Source organism: Schistocerca gregaria, chromosome 8 (genome assembly GCF_023897955.1).
Source record: "Schistocerca gregaria isolate iqSchGreg1 chromosome 8, iqSchGreg1.2, whole genome shotgun sequence".
In the NCBI taxonomy this organism is placed as follows: domain Eukaryota; kingdom Metazoa; phylum Arthropoda; class Insecta; order Orthoptera; family Acrididae; genus Schistocerca; species Schistocerca gregaria.
Window position 1 is genome coordinate 243,408,388 of NC_064927.1, and position 23,276 is coordinate 243,431,663.

The window sequence follows — 23,276 nt, forward strand, 5'->3', positions numbered from 1 at the left end:
CCCCATTATTCCACTTAACCCATAGCAGTCTGCATTATTTACCAGAATTTCATGGTTGACACAGTCACAAAGAATTTTAATTGCTGCTAATTTTCTGTTAAGGAATTCGAGAATTTGACTGATGAAAGATAAAATAGCATCATCAATTGATAGGCCTTGCCTGAAACCAAACTGACTTTGACTGAGAGTGTAATGGCTGTTCAGGTGATTAACAAGTCTCCTGTATATCAGTTTCTAATGGACATTTGAAAAAGTTGTTAGCTGGGATATTGGGTGGTAGTTTGTTACATCAGTTTTTTCATCTTTCTTGAAAAGTGGTTTCACACAGCATATTTTAATCTAAGTGGAACAATGCCTTGTTTTAGGGATTCATTAAAAATGTGATACAAGACTGAATTTATACAGTCATGACAATGTTTAAGTGTCTTAGTTGAAAGGTTTTTTTTGACTTCATCTCTCTGTCTTATTAATCTGACTAATTGTTATGGGGACTATCTTCATCTGGCAAACTCCTGGCATTGTTAGCTTTATGCAGAAGTGCTATTTCATCACCCATTGAGCCTTCACTTTTACCACTCTCTCTTTTTATAACTTAAAAGATGTTTTTTATTTTTTATTTGTGTTATCAATTTCAGATGTTATGTACATAGTTTTGGATTTTTAAAATATTACAGTACAATCAGTGGTCCTTCTTTTTGATGGGATCATTAGGTAGCCTTAGGGTGTCATATAAATTTCTTTTTGTTCAACAGGAAATTCTGATCCATTTAATAATCCAGGGTTTCCGTTTTGCAGCCAGAGGATTGTTTCTCAAGATTATGTTGAGGGAATAAACGTGCAAGATTTCATTTCCTGTGGAAACGAAATTTGCTCTGTGCTGTGGCTTATACTTAACACAACTCAATTCATTTCTCTACTCTTTTGGCCTGAAAGATACTCTACTTTCAATGACGGATTATTCGATATTCGATTTCAGCCGATGATTGAGTTTAATTTCAATGTATAGTATCTTTGTTGAATTCGAAGTTCTGCTGCGCGTAGCAACGAGTTGGTGGGTTAGGAGTTGCCGGTGTTTGTGGATTTTATTTTTGTTGTTGGTGTGTGAAAAATGCAACCAAATGATCCAGAAAAATTTGATGGAATGTTGCTTGCTATGGCACAGCAACATGAAGGAGGTGTCCAAGAGGTACAGTCAACGTGTGTATATTATGTCACTGAATTTGTATTATTCTCCTTTAATGCTTTTTAATTCCTTGTGTACGCATTACAGAATGTAATGCTTTGGTGACTATGTATTTTAACAATATAGCAAGTTACTAAGTATGGTACGGTTGTTGATTCTAGAAACATCGATCGTGCAGCTCAGGAATATGTTGTCAAGTTTAAGAGCCTGGATCTTACACAGTTTTATGTGCAACTCTACCGAAATATTATATTTTCCATACTCTCAATGCTTTCAAAAGTACTACAAACGCACTATTTTAAATTAGAACAGGAAACTATTGGCTTGCTTCTCAGCAAGCATGTGGGAAATACATATTGTCACCATGGTTGTCTGCTTTTCAAACGTAGTGTTCAGAGTTGACAGGTCTTGTTCAGTTGACATGAACATCAAATAAGAAACATAAATGTGTGTGTGTGGAATATAGAAAATGTCATACGTGAGACACTAGGTGATGGAATTGCAAAATGTGGTATTTTGCCCGAATTAATAGCCCTAGTGATAGTAATTTTTTTTTCTTCTCTTCTGCCTATTATTTAATAACCTGAGTAGGCCTTTCTAAATTGGTTGAGCTAAAAACACTAGATAATAAAAAAAATTGCCCTAATCCTTGATAATAAGGTACAGGAATGTCAGGCGATAATTTTTGCAGATTAAGAAATTCGTTTAGTATGTAAACATCTAAGTCAGTCAGATATGAATGCTGATATACATTTAAAACAGAAAATCCTTAGTATTTCGTATTTAAAGTTTCTGACTCCAAAAGGCCATAGACATAAAGAAACAATGTTATGCCCTGCTCAACAGTTATTGTGCTAGTGGCCTACCTCTAGGATTGGTAAGAGTGATCTTGCAGTAGTGTAAATTGTATTCAAACACTGCAGTGCTGTTCTGAAGGATTAATACATCATACTTCTTTCAGCTACTGGACACCATCTTCAGTTTCCTAGCAAGGAAAACTGACTTCTTTACTGGTGGGGGTAAAGGAGCAGGAGAAAAAGTAAGTCTTAATTTAAAAGTATAGAGTAGTAAAACAAATTATAACACAATTTTCCTATGAGTAATTCAAAGTCATACTATCCAAAAGTTCATCAAGGCACTGTTGGTCCAGATTGTCCCACTCCTCAACAATGATTCTCTGTAGATCCCTCAGAATGGTTGGTGCTCACGTCGTCCATAAACAGCCTTTTTCAATCTATCCTAGGCATTTTCAATGTGGCTCCTGTCTGGAGAACATGCTGGCCACTCTACTCGAATGATGTCGTTATCCTGAACAAAGTCATTCACAAGATGTGCGCGATGGGGACGTGAATTGTCATCCATGAAGAGGAATGCCTCGCCAATATGCTGCCGATATGATTGCACTATTGGTCGGAGGATGGCATTCGCGTATTGTACAGCTGTTTCAGTGCCTTCCATGACCACCAGTGGTGTACGTTGGCACCACATAATGCCACCCCAAAACAGCAGGGAATCTCTACCTTGCAGCACTCACTGGACAGTGTGACTAAGGCATTCAGACTGAACAGGTTGACTCCAGACACGTCTCCGACGATTGTCTGGTTGAAGGCAAATGCGACACTCATTGGTGAAGAGAACGTGGTGCCAATCCTGAGTGGTCCGGTTTGGATTTTATTGGTCCGATCTTTACTGCACATCATCATGTCATGGTTGCAAAGATGGACCTCACCATGGTCGTCAGGAGTGAAGATGCACATGATGCAGCCTATTGCCGCGGTTTTGTAACACGATGTCGTGTAAGTGCATGAAAAGCATTATTCAACATGGTGGCATTGCTGTCAGGGTTCCTCTGAGCCATAATCCGTAGGTAGCAGTCATCCACTGCAGTAGTCGTCCTTGGGCAGCCTGAGCGAGGTATGTCATTGGCAGTTCCTGTCTCTTTGTATCTCCTCCATGTCCGAACAACATTGCTTTGGTTAACTCAGAGACACCTGAACACTTCCTTTGTTGAGAGCCCTTCCTGGCACAAAGTAACAATGTGGATGCAATCGAACTGCGGTATTGACTGTCTAGGCATGGTTGAACTACAGACAACATGAGGCATGTACCTCCTTGCTGGTGGAATGGCTGTAACTAATCGGTTGTCCGACTCCCTCCATCTAATAAGCGCAGCTCCTGCTTGGTTATTTACATGTTTGGGTGGGTTTAGCGACTTGTCTGAACAGTCTTAACGGACTGTGTCTGTGATACAATATCCACAGTCAACGTTTTTCAGAAATTCTGGGAACTGGGGTGATACAAAACTTTTTTTATGTGTGTATTAATGAAGCTATAACTATATTAATCAACTGAATACTATGGTTTATTACCAAGCGGGAAAGTGCCGGTAGACAGGCACAATAAAATAACAAACAGACACACACACAAAATTTCTAGCTTTCGCAACCAACGGTTGCTTCTTCAGGAACGAGGGAAAGAGGAAAGGATGTGGGTTTTAAGGGAGAGGGTAAGGAGTCATTCCAGTCCCGGGAGCGCAAAGACTTACCTTAGGGGGAAGAAAAGGATATGTATATGTGCGCACACACACACACACACACACACACACACACACACACACACACACACACACACACACATCAATATATTTTTCTTTTATATATATATATATAACAACATGCCGTATGGCCTACCACGTATCACGCTATACCAAACGCTAGATAATATCATGGAGGCAGCACCATATATATAGGTCTATGGTTAGGGACACCAGGATTCTCGTCAACTTCATGCACTGCCCACAGGCCTTTCTACTAACATATTCTGCTATTAATCTAACTGTAGAAATTTTATTATTGACAGCAGATCTTCAACCAAAGCAGCACACAATCATAAGTTAGTAAACTTATCAGTCATATCCATGCCTAACAAAGAAAGAGAAATAAATACCACATTTCATTCCATGCAGCAAACACCAAACTAATCAAACCTAATAAAAATGCAAACACATGAAAACATAACAACTCACTGAAATCAAAGCAGACATTTCCAAATCCAGACTCAAATAAACACATGTTACCACAGTGATAAAGAAGACTCGAATGAATCTAATGCTGCATGTTAAACCACTCCACATATCAACATCCACCACTATTGTGCACTGTCAAATATAAAACTATGACCTCTGAGATGGTAAACTGTTTGTAATGACTGTGAGATTGCTAAGGCATCAAACTCAAATGCCTTGTGTTAACATTGAATCCTCCTCTTTGTCTGTTGATTAAATTACATGATTCAGCTCCTTCATCTGGTTACTCTATTGTTTATTGACAGGCCTCTTGCATATTGGTCTCAAGCTTCTTAGTGACACCTTATGAATCTGCCAGTATTTACCTTACAGTGTCACTCTTTATTGTGAAGTTGTTTACTTTAATTGTGTGGTACTATGTGTTTAACAATTTGCATTTCCTAGATGACACCAGGAGTTCACTTAGCTAATGATGATAGGTATTGTAATGTGTCAAGTCATTTGTGAACATTCATAGTATCCTCTGTATTCATAACCTCTGTTCATTTATAAACAAAGTACTGGAATAGTTAAAGAAAGGTGTTTTAAAAATCTTGTATCTATGCTTTTGCATTACATTTTCTACATGACCACCATTCTGATTTAAAAAAACTTAATTAATGTACCTCCCAGTTTTTGGACAAATTCCTTGTACATAAAATTCTACCACATGAGGTGGTCCCCAGGTTTTGGAATTCTAGACATGCATAACTTGTGGCATGCTAAGTTCTTAGGTGTAACATGATGCAAAATGCTTTCACAGATGTGTGAAAAGTTGTCAGACTGTTGAGATTTCAGAGATACAAGTTTTCAAGTATGTTTTTGTCAGTTTTTGTTGCTAACTACAAATAGAGATCTGCTTTAACAGTATCATCATCTTGAAAGTTCATTTTTCCATTCTTAAATAGATGACACCAATTCTCTTCACATTCAGTCCATACTGGTATGTTCACAAATAACACCCAAGTCCCAGGACATAACTGTATGAAAACTACAAAATATATAGAAAATACACATCAGTGGATAAAGCATCTCTCCAAGTTTTGTATCCTGTATTATAGTTGTTCAGTACTGGCACCATTCGTAAGCTGGCAAATGTCAATAAGTGTGTGCAGTTGCAAGTCCTTGATATGAATTTTCTGGGAAGGTGCCACAGCAACTATCTTTAGAAATATGTTCAGTATGTTGTTTATCTGTAGGTGCAGACTAATTTGATATGACAATACTGAGTGGGTGATTTCTCTACATCAAGAGCGTCACATTCAACAGTGGACATTGGGTAGACAAACAAGGCTCAAATTTAGGCTGGCCATAATACAAAGTGCAGATACAATTATAAGATTAGGCCTAATGTTTTCTTCCCGCCCGACACTTTCTTCCCGCCCGACATTTTCTTTCCGGCTACTTTAAAAACTGCCCCAAGGTTAATGCCTGAAGTTTTAGATCTGGCAGGAGATTTATTTACTTTAATGATTGACAATAGCTGCTTAGATTGATAAGTACTTCCAAACAAGGAAATAATTCAAATGCAAATTTTCAAAAATTTCCTGCCCTTATATCATACTCCACAAGCCACCTTATGGGTGGGTGGGGTGCAGGTTACTTCTGGTACAACTAACTGACCCCTTCCCCTAATGAACTGCGCATTGGAAGAATGGTAGTCAGTAAGGCTCTTTATTGGCTCTAATTTCTCAAATTGTGGTCGTCACGCGACATGTATGTGGCTGAAAGTAATGTTGCCTGACTCTTCCCAGAAAATTCTTTCTCGAAATTTTTGTAGTAAATCTCTCAGTGATGCACAAGGCCTCTCTTGTAATGGTTGACAGTGGAGTTCATTGAGAATCTCATGACGACCAAACAATCCATTGACGAAACATGCCACTCTTCGTTGGATCTTCTTTCTGTCCTCTTATCAGTCCTACCTGGTATGGACCCCATATTGATGAACAGTACTCAATAATCGGCTGCAGAAGAGCCTTCTAAGCAATTTCCTTCATTGATTAGTTACAGTTCCTATGAATCTGGCTTCAGATTTTCCCATTTATTTTACATGGTCATTCCACTTACGGTTGCTCGGGCAGACAAATATGTATGAAATATAGGCATGCAATGTCATTAAATCAATCTTCAGTTGTGGGTCACACAGGGTCTCAGTCTGTATTAGATTGGGTACTAATTCCATATCTATTATACAAATCAAAAAGAACTTGTAAAACTTTTTTTCCAATGATTTAAAATCTGCAAATCTTGATTGAAACTCATTTCTGAGGCTCAAGATTTTTTCTGCATATATTTTGTTTGAAGTTGTTTCACCTTAACAAGTTTTCTTTTCGTTTTTTCTCCATGTTGGGAATTGTATTAAATCTTTAGTTTTATGGGGAAAACTGTTGAAAAATAGAGTACTTTGTCCATAATGATCTGATCTTTTCCTTAACGTTTCAGATTTTAGTTGTGCAAGTGTAATATCAACCACAAAGGGTAGACATTGCAACAATATTTTCTCTAAAAAAATTGTATTGTATCTTTAAGTTGTTAAGAATTGACATGTCTGAGAATTGTTTAAGAATAGCCAACATACCGCATTGTAATGTGGCCAATGCAAATTATCTACATCTACATGACTACTCTGCAATTCACATTTAAGTGCTTGGCAGAGGGTTCATCGAACCACAATCATACTATCTCTTTACTATTCCACTCCCGAACAGCGAGCGGGAAAAACGAACACCTAAACCTTTCTGTTCGAGCTCTGATTTCTCTTATTTTATTTTGATGATCATTCCTACCTATGTAGGTTGGGCTCAACAAAATATTTTCGCATTCGGAAGAGAAAGTTGGTGACTGAAATTTCGTAAAAAGGTCTCGCCGCGACGAAAAACGTCTATGCTGTAATGACTTCCATCCCAACTCGTGTATCATATCTGCCACACTCTCTCCCCTGTAACGCGATAATACAAAATGAGCTGCCCTTCTTTGCACCCTCTCGATGTCCTCCGTCAATCCCACCTGGTAAGGATCCCACACCGCGCAGCAATATTCTAACAGAGGACGAACGAGTGTAGTGTAAGCTGTCTCTTTAGTGGACTTGTTGCATCTTCTAAGTGTCCTGCCAATGAAACGCAACCTTTGGCTCGCCTTCCCGACAATATTATCTCTGTGGTCCTTCCAACCCAGGTACTTAGTTGAATTGACAGCCTTGAGAATTGTACTATTTATCGAGTAATTGAATTCCAACGGATTTCTTTTGGAACTCATGTGGATCATCTCACACTTTTCGTTATTTAGCGTCAACTGCCACCTGACACACCATACAGCAATCTTTTCTAAATCACTTTGCAGCTGATACTGGTCTTCGGATGACCTTACTAGATGGTAAATTACAGCATCATCTGCGAACAGTCTAAGAGAACTGCTCAGATTGTCATCCAGGTCATTTATATAGATCAGGAACAGTAGAGGTCCCAGGACACTTCCCTGGGGAACACCTGATATCACTTCAGTTTTACTCGATGATTTGCCGTCTATTACTACGAACTGCGACCTTCCTGACAGGAAATCACGAATCCAGTCGCACAACTGAGACGATACCCCATAGCTACGCAGCTTGATTAGAAGTCGCTTGTGAGGAACGGTGTCAAAAGCTTTCCGGAAATCTAGAAATACGGAATCAACTTGAGATCCCCTGTCGATAGCGGCCATTACTTCGTGCGAATAAAGAGCTAGCTGCGTTGCACAAGAGCGATGTTTTCTGAAGCCATGCTGATTACGTGTCAATAGATCGTTCCCTTCGAGGTGATTCATAATGTTTGAATACAGTATATGCTCCAAAACCCTACTGCAAACCGACGTCAATGATATAGGTCTGTAGTTAAATGGATTACTCCTACTACCCTTCTTGAACACTGGTGCGACCTGCACAATTTTCCAATCTGTAGGTACAGATCTATCGGTGAGCGAGCGGTTGTATATGAGTGCTAAGTAGGGAGCTATAGTATCAGCGTAATCTGAAAGGAACCTAATCGGTATACAATCTGGACCTAAAGACTTGCCCGTATCAAGCGATTTGAGTTGCTTCGCAACCCCTAAGGTATCTACTTCTAAGAAACTCATGCTAGCAGATGTTCGTGTTTCAAATTCTGGAATATTCCATTCGTCTTCCCTGGTGAAGGAATTTCGGAAGACTGCGTTCAATAACTCCGCTTTAGCGGCACTGCGCAGCGAAGGTATTGACTGCGTCTTGCCGCTTGTGTACTTTACATACGACTAGAATTTCTTCGGATTTTCTACCAAATTTCGAGACAATGTTTCGTTGTGGAACCTATTAAAGGCATCTCGCATCGAAGTACGTGCCAAATTTCGCGCGTCTGTAAATTTTAGCCCATCTTCAGGATTTCGCGTTCTTCTGAACTTCGCATGCTTTTTCCGTTGCCTCTGCAACAGCGTTTGGACCTTTTTTGTGTACCACGGGGGATCCGTTCCATCTCTTACCTATTTATGAGGTATGAATATCTCAATTGCTGTTGCTACTATATGTTTGAATTTGAGCCACATCTCGTCTACATTCGCGTAGTCAGTTCGGAAGGAATGGAAATTGTCTTTTAGGAAGGCTTCTAGTGGCACTTTATCCGCTTTTTTAAATAAAATTATTTTGCGTTTGTTTCTGATGGATTTGGAAGAAATGGTATTGAGCCTAGCTACAATGACCTTGTGATCACTAATCCCTGTATCAGTCATGATGCTCTCTATCAGCTCTGGATTGTTTGTGGCCAAGAGGTCAAGTGTGTTTTCGCAACCATTTACAATTCGCGTGGGTTCGTGGACTAACTGCTCGAAATAATTTTCGGAGAATGCATTTAGGACAATCTCGGAAGACGTTTTCTGCCTACCACCGGTTTTGAACAAGTATTTTTGCCAACATACCGAGGGTAGGTTGAAGTCCCCACCAACTATAACCCTATGAGTGGGGTATTTATTTGTTACGAGACTCAAACTTTCTCTGAACTGTTCCGCAACTGTATCATCTGAGTCTGGGGGTCGGTAGAAGGAGCCAATTCGGCTGTTAAGTATAACCTCCACCCACACCAATTCTCACGGAGTATCTACTTCGACTTCACTGCAAGATAAACCAGGAGTGAAAGAACTGTTGCTGATTCGAAACTCAAGTATACGTTGCCTTTATGCACAATACTTACTGATTTCTATTCCAGTGCCGGTGATGACTCTTTGACTCATGCATTTTTCTTCCTTTTTTGACAGTAATGAAACAAAACCATGATTTTTTGTAGTCAATAAAGCAATTCCACTGTAGCATCCTGTAAAAGCGTTTTGCATCGAAACTTATTAGAACAAGTCTTCAGAATTGTTGAAATCTGTGTTACAAGCATGAAGAAACATAACCAAATGAGGTACGCCTCAAATGTCAGTAGTCTCATACAGGAAATGGTAAAAGTTTTGAAACGAAGATTTTTTAACTTGGATCTGAATACTTTGTCAGCCAAATCAGTAACTCTTTTTGTAACTGTGTTCCAAGACAAAGGGATTGCTTGACGAAGAGCCTTCACACTTCCTAGACAAACAATTTCTGTAGTTTTTATTATGCAGTCTCTTAGATGTTCACCTTCAGTAAAAGGTTTAGAGTATTTAGTTATCAACTCCAACAAGCTGTAACTTACGTGCACTGCCACTTCACTGTCTTGTGTTGTTGGTTAAAACATGTTTCTTCAATCCCAACTCAAGCTCTTCAAACCTTTCTTGTCTCATTAATCCTTCGTAATTATTGTGTGTTGACCTGCGTTGTTATGATGACTAATGTTACATAATTTTGGAACAGTAATAGCATAATTTTGGTATACTAATAGCAGGATTGCATATCAAGCCAATTATTTTATTATTTACTTACAGCAAAAGAATTCAAATTCCCTTTTTTTGAAAGTTTTGATATTTGCCTGCAGTTTTTCTTTAAATTTTCTGCCACTTCGTTTCAGTCAAAATGCTGAATACAGAGCATTGAAATATATGAATCTATGTTAAAATTATTAAAATAATAAAACATTTTAGTAATAAATAATATTTTTCTGTATATAAACATACCAGACACAGAATAATTACACAAATTTATAACTCTTTTCCAAAAGGAAAATAGAACTTATTTTCACCCACTAAACAATTTTATCTGTCCAAAACTAAAATCTGTCGATGCAGCTGTCGCATTAAGTGGGGTGAGAAGGAAGTAGAGCTCGGCCACAGCAGAATTTAGAAGGGTGTGAGGTGGGGAAAATGTTTCTCTTTCTTCTGCATTGCTACTAACTCGGGCACCATGCACCAGTAGCAGCTATGGCAGAAATGGTACATAAGTGAAACAAGCTTCGTGGAAGCGTATTATAAAGAAGTTCGTGTTCATATATGTTAAATTTTGTGGTAATAAAAATGACTAATGAACCAGGAAAAGCTCCATCAATTGTTTTATTAACACTGGACGCCCGTTCATTGAGCAGCTGCAATACAGCTGTTTTGCAAGGACCAATCCTATTCTGGGGAGCTACATGTCGTTATGGGCATTAGAAATGGTGAGGGAGAGAGCAGATTCATGTTGCAACATGCAGTTAAATATTAGTTAGTATTTACAGGTTTTTATGTAGCCAACAGTTGGATAAACTGACACCTCGATCATGCCAGTGAGGCCTGTTCGTCACGGTGGCAGCTGTTGAAGTGCCATGTGCGTCGCCAGCCTTGAAAGATGGACACGATCTGCCCAGGCCGTCCGAAGTTGTGTTGATTAGGCACCCTTGTGTGTATTCATTGCCCCATGTTGTGCACTTTGGTGCCGTAGCCAACACTAGATGTGCTAATGCCAAGCAGGAATGTCCCCATCACTCCCTAGGGTTTACAGTCCATCAGTTGGAAGACCCACAGTGGGTGGAGGCTGTCTGGGCACCAGCTCCCCATTTCAGTTTCCCTCAAGTCCTGCAGGACCCACCCCACACGTATGGGAGCACCTTGTGCCAGAACTCAGTGTGTTAATCAGGCAGGTAGCCATTCAGTCTTCTTCACCCAGCTATAGACATGGTTTCTCTGAAACTCAAAAAGTCTGTAGTTCTCTTATTTATGCCCTTATAGCCACACTTCTGACATAGTTCTGCTGGTGGGGTGTAGGGGAGCAGGTTCACCATACTACTTGCCTGCTAGCTTTTCTTAGTTCACTCAATGCCGAGCACAGGTTGTTAGGCCATGTTATATTTGCAGTTGTGTGTTCCTCGGTAACATGCAAGTGCTCTTATAGTACAAAGTATTACTTCACTTTTGGTCACAATGTGTCGGTGCTTCACCCATGACCAGGGTAGCAACCATGTCTGCCTGGAATGTTTTGATATAAGGTCAACAATACTGCCCAGTGTCTTACTTGATTAACCTATATTATTGCCTGACCTCGCCTCTACTGCATACCCACAGCTGAAATTAAACTTCAGAAACTTAAATTTTGTGTGCCAAACTTTTCAGGATGCAGCAGTTGTGGTGCTGCTGTTGGCACCAGTGGAAAACATCATGATGTCATAGTGTTTGAATATTACCAGCTTGTACCGATACGTGTCGAGCGAGATGATGATGATGATGATGATGATGATGATGATGATGATGATGATGATGATTATTATTATAGACTACTGACAAAAACTTTGATCAGGATTGATCTATTGTTGATTCATGAATGTGCAGCAGTGCACTCGTTAGTCTGTCAAATGGTAGTCACTTCTCAAAATGTTCACCTCTAGTTGGGTTTTGGCACCTGTGCTCAAGGTGACAGAGTATTTACATAGCATAAAAGGTGATGGAGTTTGCAGAAATAACCTTAAAGGGCTGTGTGCACCCTGCAGGCTTCAAGTTTTGTGACCTTTGTCCGCATGTTCTGACCTTAGTACAACAACAACACCGTGGCATGTATATCTAATTGAAACTCACAGAGTTGCTATATCCAAGTCCTCTGAAACTCGAGGTTCCTTACATTTCAACGTGATAAGCAACAATTTTGTGATTTTATACCTTTAAAAACTGTGTTAAAGAACAAATTGCATATATGTCGGGACACTTGAGTTGCATAACACTTTTAAAGAGCTATTGTAGGCAAATGAGCAGTGATGTGATCTTCCAACTGCTGTAGCTCTGGGCTCATTGACCAACTGTGTGTGTCAGTGGCGATTTGTGTTTCTATACTGCTACATTTCTTAAGTAAAAGTGGAGTTTATAATTCAGGTAGTCCTTGTAAGTATAACTGTGAATTATTTGACCTTTTATAAGATTTTATAGTGTGCAGAATTCTTGGGAACAAATTTTGAATTTTGTTGGTTGACTGCACCTGTCTGTGTGTGTTAGTAAATGATTGAGTTATTTGGCAGAAAAGAAATACTTAAGCTAGGTACTTGAGAAAAGAGGGATTGGAAACACATTTTGCGTCTGTGAGAAAGGATAGATAGAGTAATAGTCACTTCAAGTTTGTGATAAAGCTCTGCGTGAGAAAGACTATCAGTAAATATAATTCTAACTTCATTGTGAATTTAAAGGATAAATGTAAATCAGGAAACTCTTGCTATCTCCAGGAAACCATATGCTAAGTCACAAAGTAAGATATTTTGGGATGTGTTATAAACACAGGATGGGTGAGCAATGTTGGTTTTTAGTCTTTTTTATCTGTTTATTAACTGCACAAAGTATCAGCTATGTGGTGAGTTATTCCGTCCATTACTTATATTGTATCCTGTATTTTCCGTTTATATGCATTGAAAAGAAGTATTTTAAAGCACATGATACATTAACTTGAAGGGTGACTCCATTTTTTTTGTGTAGTTGGTAATGGAAAAGTTCAAGAAATATGAAAAGGTGGCACTAGACATGGAAGCACAGAAAGCCGAGGAACGAGAAGCCAGTGAGAAACGACGCCGTGAAAAAGCAGAAGCACAGAGAAAGAAGGAACAGGAACTACAGAAGCAACAACAGGCTGAAGAAGCAGCGTCCATTACTGAACTTACCGAAGAAGAGGCCAAGAAATTGCAGGATGAAATTGATCAGGTTAGTATATGCATCAAGTCAGTTTGATAGATTAATTGTGCAGAGTCATTATGAAAACATTTTTTATTTATTTTAGTTTCATGTGCTGTATTTGTTTGCATAATCTCGTTTTGTCACTACAGCCTTGAACTTTTATAGAAATGTAAAGATATTGCTGGTCCTGCCAGCATTTAGAACTTCTTTTATAAAAGATAGTTGGAGTTTAAGCTTCTGTGCCCACCTGTGGACAAGAATTGGACTGTAAATGTGATAAAAATTCTATCATCTGTTTCCTAATGGTTGACTCCTAGCTTCAGGCTCCTCTCGCATGATAATGTTGATGCATAGCACCTCTCTGTCTACTTTTATTTCACATGTGAGTATTAAAAGTTGTGTGATAGCTTGTCCCAGTGTTATTTTGCGTAGAGGTGATATTGAAGAGTAACAAAAGCCAGGCTGCAGTTTCCTCAAAAACATTGTATACAGTTACAACTCTTCTCTATTTACTGGCAGATTTTCATTGTTTTCTGGTTAGTCGTTTCTGCTGAATAATGCCAATGCAAGACCATATGATGAAGCTTGCTGTTGCAGCTATTGATGTAGAAAAATTGCAAAGTTAAAACCTGAAAATTTACTGGTTATGTCACATATCATTAATAATGTATAATTCCCACATTTTTTGGTTAAGAGTTTGTATTTGCATTAGTAGCTGTGGTTGAACAGTGAAGCCATACCAGTGCGCTGCCACTGTCGTAATGCAGAATAAGTGCGTATTCCACCAGCGAAGAGTGGCGACATACTGCTTGTGTACCAGTGTAGCTTTGTCTTGTTAGTGGATATTACTTGTGAAGAACATCAGTCACTTTCAAGAAGCAGGAAAATGGAAATTGGATGTATACTAGCAGTTGTCAGTAAATGAGTAATGAAATTTGTAACAGTAAGTAAAAAATTTGAACTGGTATGTGCATCAATTAGCTGGAATAAATTTTACAAGGCAGAAAAGAATGAAATGGAAAGAAGCTATTGTTATCACTTTCTGCACTGTGTGAGGTCTCACTGTTGCCATAGTGATCTATTTGAATCAGCATTGTTTCTATTAGCATGTCAAGTCAACAAACTCTTTATGCTAATCAGTATTTGAGTCTGCACATGAGCCATCAAATTTCTGCATACACTTTGCAGAGTTGAGATGTATACGATCACTTATATGTCTGGTTCTTTGTCATTAATTTTTTTGTGATAGTTCCAAATACGTAGACTAGTATTGAATTTGCAATGTACCACACGCAACCTCAGAAGTTAGCACAATACTCTGAAAAAAGAATTATAACAACACTAAGTGCAGTTTCATGTTCAAGCAAAACCTGCTTTAGTAAAGCCCTTGTAAGATGTGACATTAGATAGAAACTCTGCATCTCTAATCATTAAACTTTGGCCCTCAGTTTGCATGTGGCACAAATCAAGTGTTTGTGCGGCACACAGCTATATTTTTTAATACTTGTATGCATGTAATAATGCTCAGCCAAATCCAGAAACATGAACTGGTGTTAAGAACTTCATGAGAGTGTAATTTCCCTGCTCAGTAATAAACAAAAATACTTAACAGAGACAGTAGTATTTTAAGATATGCTGATTTTAATTGATGTTGATAAATTTCATCACTGATCTCAGCGGTGTAGGGGGTAAGTACTGTGGGTTAAAGGTTGTGTGAGGGCGAATCTTGCATTGTCCGTCTTCCAGTACTGCAAACTCCCCGGTGTGCATGAATCATACTGATCAGTTATGTTATAAATTTCAAGTGGAAGTAAAATGGATTCTTGAATGCTTGTTCAAATGTGATACATTGATAAGTCATTCTGTAATGTTACAAACTTCCAGGGATGAAGGAGAAGGGTAAATTTATCAATGTGAGGTAAGGTATTGTGGAGCAGAAAGAACAGAGTCAAAACTTCCATGCAAAAATCGTTCAAATACCTCTGATTATGGAATACATCTACTGGTACTGTTTTAGTGAAGGCTGTAGGGTAGGTGACTTACAGAGGTGGTAGTATGGATCAGAATATGAAAAAAAAGTCTGGTGAACATGAGTTCTAAAATGCAAATCTTAAGAACTACAAACACTTGTTCATCTTTGATACTGTGAAACACATCCACTGCAAGTTCTTTGGTTTCTGTATTTTTGGTAGAGGTAGTATGGGTCAAAGCAAGAAAAAAAGTCCAGCAATTATGATCTCCAAAAAGGTTACCTTAAGAGCTATGAGCATTTCTTCTGTAGAAGAGATGTGTTTCACTGTAGCAAACATGAACAAGAGTTCATAGGTCTCAAGGTATTCATGTTAGAACACATGTTTACTATACATTTTTGTCTTGTTTTGGTCTACCCTGAAAGTTGCCTACCCTGCGATCTTAGTAACAGCAGCAGTTCAAGTATTTCACTGTCAGAGGTATCGGAATGATTTTTGCGTAAAACTTTTGACTTTCTTGTTTCCGGACCATGATCAGTTACCTCGAATTGATACATTTACACTCATTCATCCTTGAAAGTTTGTAATATCATCATGGAATCACCTTGCTTTTGTAACAAGGAATATGAAATTAAACTAAGTCTACTGTAGTACAAGTTAATGAATAGAATAAAAATGACAATCAAAACATTTGTGATCATCTCTCATATTGCATAATTGTTTAAATATAAGTACGTTTGTTGATAGTTTAATCATCTGCACACAAATACGATACAGTGCCACTTCACCAGGCCATTACAGTGTCACAACTTCAGAGTCACTGTGTTTGGCTGGAGTCTGAAACGAAACAGTGGACATGGAGTGTTCTGAATGGTGTTGACGATAAGCACTAGGGGGCTAGCAGTGAATGTACTTGCCCTTACTTGAGCTACACTATTAGATGTCTGGAAGAAAGTTCTAATATTTACAGAGGATGTAGTATGCATTAAGGGAAGGAGAAAGGTCCTATAAACATTGGTCATAAATCTCATATCTTCGGAATTATGTCCTGCATGTGGACGAGGAACCTATCTTGCACACCAAGCACTTTGGCACAAGACAAATGAGGAAACAGCATACGTACTAGAGGTACAAGCAACACAATGTGTTTGCAATGGTATCAACCATGCACCCAACCGAGGAACACTTACAGTATTCAGCAGCATACTACGGTATGTAATGTATCGGTCAAGTATGTTACTTTTATCTAGTGTACCCATAGTGTTCATACAGCACACTATTTGTTGTGACACAGCAGTACACTACTGTAATTTATTTCCGTGTCTGTCACTGGTTGTACAGCTCTCGATGGAGCCCTACTATTCAACACAAGAGATGGGAGGTATGGTCTACTGCCATGAAGAAGCAGATGGAAGAAGCCAACCGGCTTTTAACCTCTATGTCACCAAATGTCCACAATGCCATACACCATCTGTAAAGATGTTTAGTACCCTTTTCCAGTGGCTTTGCACCATGAACATGGGATCATGGCAGACCTCAAACAACTTGCAGTGAGTATTAGAACATAGGATGGACATCTCTGGAACAAGTGCCTGAAGGATAGCTACAGCAAAAGGTACTGCTAAATCTGTTGTCTGGACAGTCTTCCATGAACAGTCACTCTATCCCTACCATATGCAGTGAGTCCAAGCATTCAGGCATCACAGGGACAGCTTTTTAGGTTCCTAGGTTCTACATAGCAAATTTAATGGTTCTAAGTATTGTCATTTCCTTCAAAACCAATTAACTGTTGTGCCATTACATGAAGACTGCAAATGTACATGCATGATGTGGCACAGGCCCATGGTCAACCTTGCGTGAGGCATCACCTAGCACGAGTCTTTCAGGAGCGATGGGTTGGTTGGGGAGGGCCAATACCATGGCCTGCTCATTCTTCTGACTTTAACCCTGTGGATTTTTTGCTTTGGGGACTTGTAAAGACCTTTTGTATGTGGTCCCCGTAAGTGGTGTGTATACGCTTCAATACCTGCGACGCAATCCAGCAACAACCAGGGATGTTCCAATGAGTGCCAGATTCCATGAGACATAGGGTGGAAGGCAGTGTTGCAACAGATGATTGTCACATTGAGCACAAATGGGGGTGAACTGTAGCACAGAGACATGGGGGTCATTGACAGTAGTGATAGTAAACTGTAATTCCTAAGATATGAGGTTTACAACAAGTGTTTATAGCGACTTTTTTCCTTCCTGTGTTACACACTAAATCATGTGTAAATACTGTAAGCTTCCTTCCAGGAACCCTGTATAGGCATAAGGTATGCACATTGTTTTTCATTTGTACCGGCTGATCAAAAAGTCAGTATGAATTTGAAAACTTAATAAACCATGGAATAATGTAGATGGAGAGGTAAAAACTGACACACATGCTTGGAATGACGTGGGGTTTTATTAGGAAAAAAAAAAAAGTTCACAAAATGTCCGACAGATGGTGCTGGACAGCAAAACAGCAGTGACTGTGCATGACAATCGTATATAAAAGGAGTTGTAATGAGAGAAACAATCAGATGCGCCTGCAGTTGCAGCATGTTGTCGTCACCTGAAAAGGCGCTTTTAGTGAAGCTGTATTATCAGAATGAGGAATGAGAAAGTTCAGCGTTACGATCCTATCGCCATAGGAAGGGGATTCGAACGGGTAAAGGTCCGTTGACACATGCAGCTGTGGCAAGAATGATTTCGAAGTTCGAAGCCGCGGGTTGTATAAACGATACACCTCATAGTGGCCGACGGAGCACAAGGCGTAATGCTGCTGAGACAGTTCAGGAATAAATGGAGACTGTAGCGGGTTGGTCTATGCACGGGGAAGTCAACACTCGTGCAGTCGCACGTACCACAGGCATTCCATACACTACTGTTTGGTTGGCACTTATGTGTACCCTCCGATGCTATCCATACAAAATCCATCGGCATTATGAACTGTTACATGGCGATTTAGTGAAGCGGAGGGCATTTGCGGTGTGGGCGTTTCGAAAGATGGCAGATGACGACGATTGTGTGAGTAACGTGTTGTGGACCGACGAATCTCATTTCACACTCCAAGGGTCTGTCAACACCCACAACTGCAGAATTTGGGCTACCGAAAATTCTAGAACTGTTGTGGAAACTCCATTGCACGACGAGAAAGTCACGGTATGGGGTGGATTTACCACATATACCGTTATCGGGCTTTTTTTCTTCGAAGAAATGGGTGATTCTGGTTTTGTAACTGTTACCATGAGGGGTGAGAGGTACGCCGATATGTTACAGAATCGCATCATCCCCGCCCTGGCTGATAAACACCTGCTGGAACGTACGATGTTCATGCAGGATGGTGCTCCACCCCATATTCCTAGACGCGTGAAAGATCTCTTGCGCGAGTTGTTTGGTGATGATTGTGTGCTCAGCCTCCACTTTCGTCATGCTTGGCCACCCAGGTCCCCAGACCCCAGTCCGTGCAATCATTGGCTTTGGGGTTACCTGAAGTCACAAGTGTATTGTGATCGACCGTCATCTCTAGGGATGCTGAAAGACCACATCCGACGCCAATGCCTCGCCATAACCCTGGGCATGCTTTACAGTGCTGTTCACAACATTATTCCTCGACTACAGCTATTGTTGAGGAATAATTGTGGACATATTGTGCATTTCCTTTAAAGAACATCATCTTTGCTTTGTCTTTGTTATGCTAATTATTGCTAGTCTGATCAGATGAAGTGCCATCTGTTGGACATTTTTTGAACTTTTGTATTTTTTTGGTTCTAGTAAAACCCCATGTCATTCCAAGTATGTGTGTCTATTTGTACCTCTCTATCTACATTATTTCATGATTTATTCAGTTTTCAATTTTATACTGACTTTTTCATTACCTGGTATATCACATATTAACTATTTCGTGAAGATGGATTTATTCATTGATACTAAGCTAGGTGTATCCTAATGATAGCATGCTCAAGCAAAAGACAAAAATCCTATAACTTTCTTTCTAAATGGGAAACTGATTACTTTACCCACATAAAGTACAAATGTGTGTGTTTTCTGTGTTATGTATGTATATCAGTTGGGAAGAAAAGGAAACGTGGATTGTCCCTTCGAAACCATTCATTTGGGGATTGAAGAGAATTCCCCAATGGAATCTGCTTCAAGGAAAGAAAGTATAAGACAGCTAAAAATCTGAGCTTATTGTCATTGTTGTCTTTGTTGTTGTTGTTGTTGTTGTTGTGGTCTTCAGGCCTGAGACTGGTTTGATGCAGCTCTCCATGCTACTCTATCCTGTGCAACCTCATCATCTCCCAGTACCTACTGCAACCTACATCCTTCTGAATCTGCTTAGTGTAATTCATCTCTTTGTCTCCCTCTATGATTTTCACATTCCACGCTGCCCTCCAGTACTAAATTGGTGATCCCTTGATGCCTCAGAACATGTCCTACCAACCGATCCCTTCTTCTAGTAAAGCATCCTCAATTTTCTTTTCCATTCTTCTGTATATTATGCTTGTAGGCAACTTGGATGCATGAGCTGTTAAGCTAACTGTACGAAAATTCTCACACTTGTCAGCTCTTGCTGCCTTCGGAATTGTGTGGATGATGCTTTTCCAAAAGTCAGATGGTATATTGCCAGACTCATACATTCTACAGACCAACGTGAGTAGTCGTTTTCTTGCCACTTCGCCCAATGATTTTAGAAGATCTGATGGAATGTTATGTATCCCTTCTGCGTTATTTGACCTTAAGTCCTATAGAGTTATTTTAAATTCTGATTCTATTACAGGAACACCTATCTCTTCTAAATCGACTCCTGTTTCTTCTTCTATCACATCAGACGAATCTTCCTCCTCATAGAGGCTTTTGATGTATTCTTTCCACCAATCCGCTCTCTCCTCTGCATTTAACAGTGGAATTTCCGTTGCACTCTTAATGTTACACCTTTGCTTTTAATGTCACCGAAGGTTATTTTGACTTTCCTATATGCTGAGTCTGTCCTTCCAACAATCATTTCTTTTTCGATATCTTTACATTTTTCCTCCAGCCACTTTGTCTTAGTTCCTTGCGCTTCCTATTTATTTCGTTCCTCAGTGACTTGTATTTCTGTATGCCTGAGTTTCCCAGAACATTTTTGTGCTTCCTCCTTTCATCAATCAATTGAAATATTTCTTCTTTTACCCATGGTTTCTTCACAGTTACCTTCTTTATACCTATGTTTTCTTTCCCAACTTCTGTGATGGCCCTTTTTAGAAAGGTCCATTCCTCTTCAACTGTACTGCCTACTGAACTATTTCTTATTGCTGCATCTATAGCCTCAGAGAACTTCAAGGATATCTCGTTATTCCTTAGTACTTCCGTATCCCAGTTCTTTACGTATTGATTCTCCTTGACTAATGTCTTAAACTTCAGCCTACTCTTCATCACGACTATATTGTGATCTGAGTCTATGTCCGCTCCTGGGTACGCCTTACACCCCAGTATATGATTTTGGAATCTCTGCCTGACCATGATGTAATAAAACTGCAATCGTCCGGTATCACCCAACCTTTTCCAAGTATATCTTCTCCTCTTGTGATTCTTGAACAGAGTATTCTCTATTACTAGATGAAACTTGTTACAGAACTCAGTTAGTCTTTCTCCTCTCTCATTCCGTGTCCTAAGCCCATATTCTCTGATAACCTTTGCTTCTACTCCTTCCCCTACAGCTGCATTCCAGTTCCCCATGACTATTAGATTTTCATCCCCCTTTTACATACTGTATTACCCTTTCAGCATCCTCATACACATTCCCTCTCTCTTCATCTTCAGCTTGCGATGTCAGCATGTACACCTGAACTATCGTTGTCAGTGTTGGTTTGCTGTCGATTCTGATAAGAATGAACTGTTCACAGAAACACACTCTCTGCCCTATTTTCCTATTCATAGTGAATCCTACTCCTGTTATACCATTTTCTGCTGCTGTTGCTATTACCCTATACTCATCTGACCAGAAATCCTTGTCTTCTTTCCACTTCGCTTCACTTCACTTCGCTGACCCCTACTAGGAAATATGGTTGTCTCTGGCACCTCATCTGTAGATGGACTAAATCTGATAATGGGATTTTGTCCTCTTAATATTGAGATTGTCATCTTTTGGTTAGTAGGTGGAGGAAAAAAGTACCCATCACAGAAAAAAATAATACATTGTCTGTCAAAATGAATGGGAAATTAAACATTTTACTGTAGAAATCTGTTAAACGAAGCATTTTCAATCCTCAAAAGCAATCGAGTTTGTGTAGACCTGATAAAGATGGGCCAAACACTGAATATTGTCATGTTGCAGGAGAGAGAACACCAAATCTCATTATGTTTGACTTCCTCATTTATGTATGAGCTGCTGCCTAAGTCATCAAAGTAGAAATTTTCCCATCTTCTTTTCCTGCTACCCGTTGAACACCAGGACAAGGATATGGGAAAATGATGCAGCCAACAAACCATCTAAGGAAGTATGTAGAGATGGCTTTATGATTCAGTGTGCTGTCCCCTGCACACTTTATCATAAGAAATGTGGATCATGTGGCAGTAGAAAGGTAAGCGGTTACAAGTAAAAAATGCACACTATCAAATTGACCATGTGGGCTTGGTAAACCTCAAGCCTGCCATCCCAATGAAAAGAAGTGGTGCTTACCACTCACCAGGCTACAAATAGGACAGTGTTTGTTGACACACAGTTTCCTCTTCTAGCATGATAATCCACCTTCATGTGAAGCTTGTGGAATACCACTCTTGATACAACACATTTTAGCTACATATGATTCACATGCCTCCCCCCCCCCCATGAACCATGGACCTTGCCGCTGGTGGGGAGGCTTGCGTGCCTTAGCGATACAGATAGCCGTACCGTAGGTGCAACCACAACGGAGGGGTATCTGTTGAGAGGCCAGACAAACGTGTGGTTCCTGAAGAGGGGCAGCAGCCTTTTCAGTAGTTGCAGGGGCAACAGTCTGGATGATTGACTGATCTGGCCTTGTAACAATAACCAAAACAGCCTTGCTGTGCTGGTACTGCAAATGGCTGAAAGCAAGGGGAAACTACAGCCGTAATTTTTCCCGAGGGCATGCAGCTTTACTGTATGATTAAATGATGATGGCATCCTCTTGGGTAAAATATTCCGGAGGTAAAATAGTCCCCCATTCGGATCTCCAGGCGGGGACTACTCAAGAGGATGTCGTTATCAGCAGAAAGAAAACTGGCGTTCTACGGGTCGGAGCGTGGAATGTCAGATCCCTTAATCGGGCAGGTAGGTTAGAAAATTTAAAAAGGGAAATGGATAGGTTAAAGTTAGATATAGTGGGAAGTAGTGAAGTTCGGTGGCAGGAGGAACAAGACTTCTGGTCAGGTGACTACAGGGTTAGAAACACAAAATCAAATAGGGGTAATGCAGGAGTAGGTTTAATAATGAATAGGAAAATGGGAATGCGGGTAAGCTACTACAAACAACATAGTGAACGCATTATTGTGGCCAAGATAGATACGAAGCCCACACCTACTACAGTAGTACAAGTTTATATGCCAACTAGCTCTGCAGATGACGAAGAAATTGAAGAAATGTATGATCAAATAAAAGAAATTATTCAGATAGTGAAGGGTGACGAAAATTTAATAGTCATGGGTGACTGGAATTCGGTAGTAGGAAAAGGGAGAGAAGGAAACGTAGTAGGTGAATATGGACTGGGGCAAAGAAATGAAAGAGGAAGCCGCCTGGTAGAATTTTGCACTGAGCACAACGTAATCATAGATAACACTTGGTTCAAGAATCATAAAAGAAGGCTGTATACATGGAAGAACCCTGGAGATACTAAAAGGTATCAGATAGATTATATAATGGTAAAGCAGAGATTTAGGAACCAGGTTTTAAATTGTAAGACATTTCCAGGGACAGATGTGGACTCTGACCACAATCTGTTGGTTATGACCTGTAGATTAAAACTGAAGAAACTGCAAAAAGGTGGGAATTTAAGGAGATGGG

General features: G+C 39.7%; 1 protein-coding gene across 1 annotated transcript in view; it reads left to right on the forward strand.

The window, feature by feature from the left end:
• Positions 1-993: 993 nt before the first annotated feature.
• LOC126284455 (nuclear migration protein nudC) overlaps positions 994-23,276 on the forward strand; it is a 51,125-nt gene continuing 28,842 nt past the window's right edge. Inside the window, exons 1-3 of the mRNA XM_049983376.1 lie at positions 994-1,186; positions 2,145-2,222; positions 13,086-13,307. Coding sequence (XP_049839333.1) covers positions 1,109-1,186; positions 2,145-2,222; positions 13,086-13,307 — 378 coding nt within the window. The 5' untranslated portion in view covers positions 994-1,108. The remainder of the gene's footprint in view (positions 1,187-2,144; positions 2,223-13,085; positions 13,308-23,276) is intronic.